Source organism: Triticum dicoccoides, chromosome 7A (genome assembly GCF_002162155.2).
Source record: "Triticum dicoccoides isolate Atlit2015 ecotype Zavitan chromosome 7A, WEW_v2.0, whole genome shotgun sequence".
NCBI lineage: Eukaryota > Viridiplantae > Streptophyta > Magnoliopsida > Poales > Poaceae > Triticum > Triticum dicoccoides.
Window position 1 is genome coordinate 82,653,961 of NC_041392.1, and position 4,112 is coordinate 82,658,072.

At 51.0% G+C, this 4,112-nt stretch overlaps 1 protein-coding gene across 1 annotated transcript; it reads right to left on the reverse strand.

The window, feature by feature from the left end:
- Nucleotides 1-2,211: 2,211 nt before the first annotated feature.
- Nucleotides 2,212-3,421, reverse strand: LOC119332401. Its single transcript, XM_037605582.1, has 3 exons — nucleotides 3,081-3,421; nucleotides 2,875-2,929; nucleotides 2,212-2,511 (listed from the first exon to the last, which is right to left on the reverse strand). The coding sequence occupies exons 1-3, from the start codon at nucleotides 3,196-3,198 to the stop codon at nucleotides 2,370-2,372; spliced, it is 315 nt and encodes a 104-aa protein (XP_037461479.1). The 5' UTR covers nucleotides 3,199-3,421; the 3' UTR covers nucleotides 2,212-2,369.
- Nucleotides 3,422-4,112: the final 691 nt, after the last annotated feature.

The window sequence follows — 4,112 nt, forward strand, 5'->3', positions numbered from 1 at the left end:
GCCGCCCGATGCCCAGCGACGCCCGCCGCCGCAGCAGCGCGCCGCCACGCCACGTCGCCCGACGCCAGCCACACGTCCAGGCCGGAAGGGCAGCCCGCGCCGGCCCCGCCAACGAGGAATCAAAGTTGCCCCGCCGCCGCCGGCGACGGGCGGCCTTTGCCCGGCCGAGCCCTGGGGCGGCGGCGGGGGAGGGGGGGAGCGCGGGGGGACCTTGGCGGCGGCGGGCTAGGGTTTCCTCCCGGCCGCCGCGCAGGGCGATGCGGGAGGGGAGGGGAGGACCTGAAAAGATAGGATAAATCTATGCAAAAAACTAGCGCCTATCTCCCTCCTTCGACACCACCGAAGCGAACACCAAAGGGGCGGAAGACAGATGACCTCTACACCCGAGCTAGACGCGGCTCCATCGCTGATCAACAGCTTTACGGACCTCCAAAGTCGTTTGCCAGAAGCAAAACCATTGTCGTTGAACGAATCAGACCGGGGCAACATGTCCCCGGACACGCCATCAAGCTCCAGAACTGACATCCCCGCACGACTACAACGTCGGAGGAAGAAATCAGAACTGTCAGCCTCCAACCACAAAACCAGCACATGATACACCATCTTCCAGCTGTGACATGCGCAAACAGCAGTCTACGCGTACTCCTGGACGACCTCCCGGGCTCCACTCCGACGTTGGAGAAAACGTCGTCGCAACGACGAAGCCCCAGAACACAAGTCCACCACGGGGAAGATGCCGCCGCCACACCATCCGTGCTTGGACACACTTCCGTCCAGATCCCTCACCGACCTCAGTGTAGAACACCGCATCAGGGAAGAAACTGAAATACTTTTATTCATCGCCAAATCTGAAGAACGACAAGAAGACCAAGCTGCCGATCTACAAGACTGAACAGCATACGTTGCCATCAACTCCGAGACGCCGCCGTGAAGGTCGCCGCCGGTGTGGCAGTGAAGTTAAGGCAGATTTATTTGCCCGGACGTCGCTCCCACCACCCCAACGGCGCCCTAAGGAGACACTAGACAAACCCTAACTACAGGCCGGCGTCGAAGCGCCGTGGTCCCCACCTCCTCGCGTGGCCGGAGTGGCCAAACGGAAGAGGTAGAGACCGGCGGCGGCCGGTGGAGTTGGCCTCAGATGCGATCGCCTCCACGGTCGCTTTTCTCGTGGAGCGAAGCGGTTGAAGTAAGAAAGAGGTTGAGATTTTTGAGGACACGGCTAACAACCTAACAATACGTGAGAAACAGCCAAACAAACAAGCTATACGTGAGAAAAACAGACTAACATCTTATCAGATCCATTCATACGAATCCTCCAAAATTTGAAACACACATGTCTTCCTCCAGCGAAAGCGCATCTGATGACGACGTCTTCGAAGATCCCATTGCGCAGCAGATGGATGAGGATTTTGATGAGCGTTTTGCTCGCACAATTGATGCTCAAATCGAAGCTCAAGTTTTGGGCACAAGTCGGCGGCGGCGGCACCGGCGGAGCAACGGTAAAAGGAGGTACCTTGACCGAGAACGTGTGGCAGGCAATGCTCGTCTCATTAAAGACTACTTCTAAGAAGAACCAACGTACAGTGAAGCCATGTTCCGTCGCCGGTACTACTTTCTGTCTAGTTCTCATCTCAACTAAACTTGATGTATTGGTTGCTAATACTGATTTGGTCAACACAGGAATCCAATGAGAAAGCATGTATTTAGGCGCATTGTTGAAGCTCTTGAAAATTGGTCTCCATTTTTCACGCAGAGAAGAGATGCTGTAGGCCACATAGGGTTCTCCCTCTGCATAAGTGCTCGGTGGCTATTCGGATGTTAGCGACTGGATGCGCCGCTGATGGAGTAGATGATTTATTCCGCATTGGTGCATCAACAGCATTTGTACATTAATGGCAGATCTAGTGATGAATTAGTGTCTAGAGCACTTGATGTGTACAAGTCAGAAACAAACAAGTCCTTCAAAGATGTGAACTCATGGAGTGTGCTAAGGAACGAGCCCCACTGGAACTTCCTGGTGTGAAGATAATGATGCATAATTTGATATCATTCTAGGCGATTGCGGTTCAAATAAGGTTGAATCAGTAGTTTAGTTAATGGTACCTTTTTTTGTATTTATTTTGGATAAGTGTACTTTAGTGACAAGTCATTTCAGAGGACATTTTTTTAGAAATGGAGGGGGACCCCTGGCCTTTGCATCTGGACGATGCATGCATCCACTTTATTAATTATTCACACAAGACCTTACAAAGTCATACAAAAGTATGACTAAAGCCACCATCTAGGCAACATCTGTCGCTACTCCTATCTAATTGATGAAGGGATGTTGATAGTCTAAGTCTAATGCCAAATAGACCTCGCAGCCAAACCTAACATCTAAGACCTGAGGTCCCAACCAGGACGTCTGCCGGGTATGGGGCACCCACCAGTCCGGCGCACTCCTCAACCAGGATGCCTGCCGGGTATGAGGCCACCGCAGCCACCTGGCACCAATCCATCTTTAGTGGTGTACTGTTTCAGAGGACATGGATGTTATGTTCTATTTTTGCCAAGTGATAGATTAGATAAGAAAAATCACCCTATTCTTGTATCTACATGTCCGAATAAATTAGATCAACTGCATGAATCAGATGAAACCAGTGAGAAATGTCACTTCACAAATCCTAGTCTATAGTAATAGCTCTAGTAGCTTTTGATGAGATGAACATGAACAGATGATCTAAATTATGCAGCATATGACATGAGAAGTAGTACAAGCAGGCAGGGAAAACTATATAATCCACGAATGATCAAATAATGAACTCTATGGTCAAGCAATCCAGTTTTTACCACCATACTGAAATATATAACAAATTAGGAGGGTCAAGTATTCACCCTGCAGCACTTTGCCAGCGCCTCCTCCCTTCCTCCAGCAACCCGATCCCCGGACCTGAAAATCAAAGAAGATGGAATAAAAATTAAATTGATGTTTAGGCCGAACAGAGATCAAGAACCAGAACAGCAGCAAGGAAAGCCTCTCCATGTGGCAGACGCAGATGCACAAATCGAGCTAGTAGAAGAAGAAACAACACCAAATCGACCTCGCTTCCGCAGAGCTCCGGCAGCGACCTCGCCCTCCACACCCTTCTCGTCCTCCCTCCCACACCCGGCAGCAGCGCCGCGTGACTCCTCCCCAACGCCGGCTGCATCCTCGAGCATCGCCTAGACCCCCGCCTGAAGGACTCCCGCGGCTGCGCCACCGGCGAAGCAGCGCCGGGCAGCTTGAGGAAGAAGCCGCGCCATGGGAGCAGCGGGGGAAGGGGCGGCGCTGTGCTTCGGAATCGCCGCTGTTACGGAGCTGTCGCCGGTGCCAGGCTAGGTGCTATGCCTGCGTTAAAGCAACTGGAGCACCTCTGACTAGCACCTCCGCATTGAGAGACCACGTTTGTGTGCGACGCAAAGCTAGTCTTTTTTTCTTAAGCACCTGGCATAAGCATCCATTATTGTACACGCCCTAAGAAGGTATCATGTCCAACTATATGTACTAGTATAACGCCCGTGCGTTGCCACGGGCTCTTCAAATTTATAATCAATATCTTTCATTTATCATCCCTCATATTGGGTGATTATGGGGTGCTCTAATTAGAAACACAATAATCAAATATTAGAAAATTTCACCGAACGAACAACAACGAATAATACGATATCTATCAAACGAATAAAATGAGGTCATATTTTTGGTCCGTCATGCACTTCTGTTGAAAAGTGCCTATCCCTTTTAGAATCAACCCACTGTTTGCTCGCACGCAAAAAAAATACATCTCTAAAGTGGGGAACCGATCGGTGCCAAAAAGACCTCAAACTCCTATCCAATCTCGACTTCGTGCTCTTCCACTTCCATTGATAAAGATGGGACGTCAAGGGTTTCATCATGATGACCTCGAGCAGCCGCCGACATCCCTCCCCACATCTACCCCTACCCCCTGCTGCCGCTTGCACTGTCCTTGCTCCTCGAGGGAGCTAGGGACACAATGTTCTCTAGGATGGGCATGACCAGATCCACGAGGAGGCCACATTCTTTCATGGGAACCCAACCAAGCACACCACCCTCCGCAACCATCCAATCCCAGCCT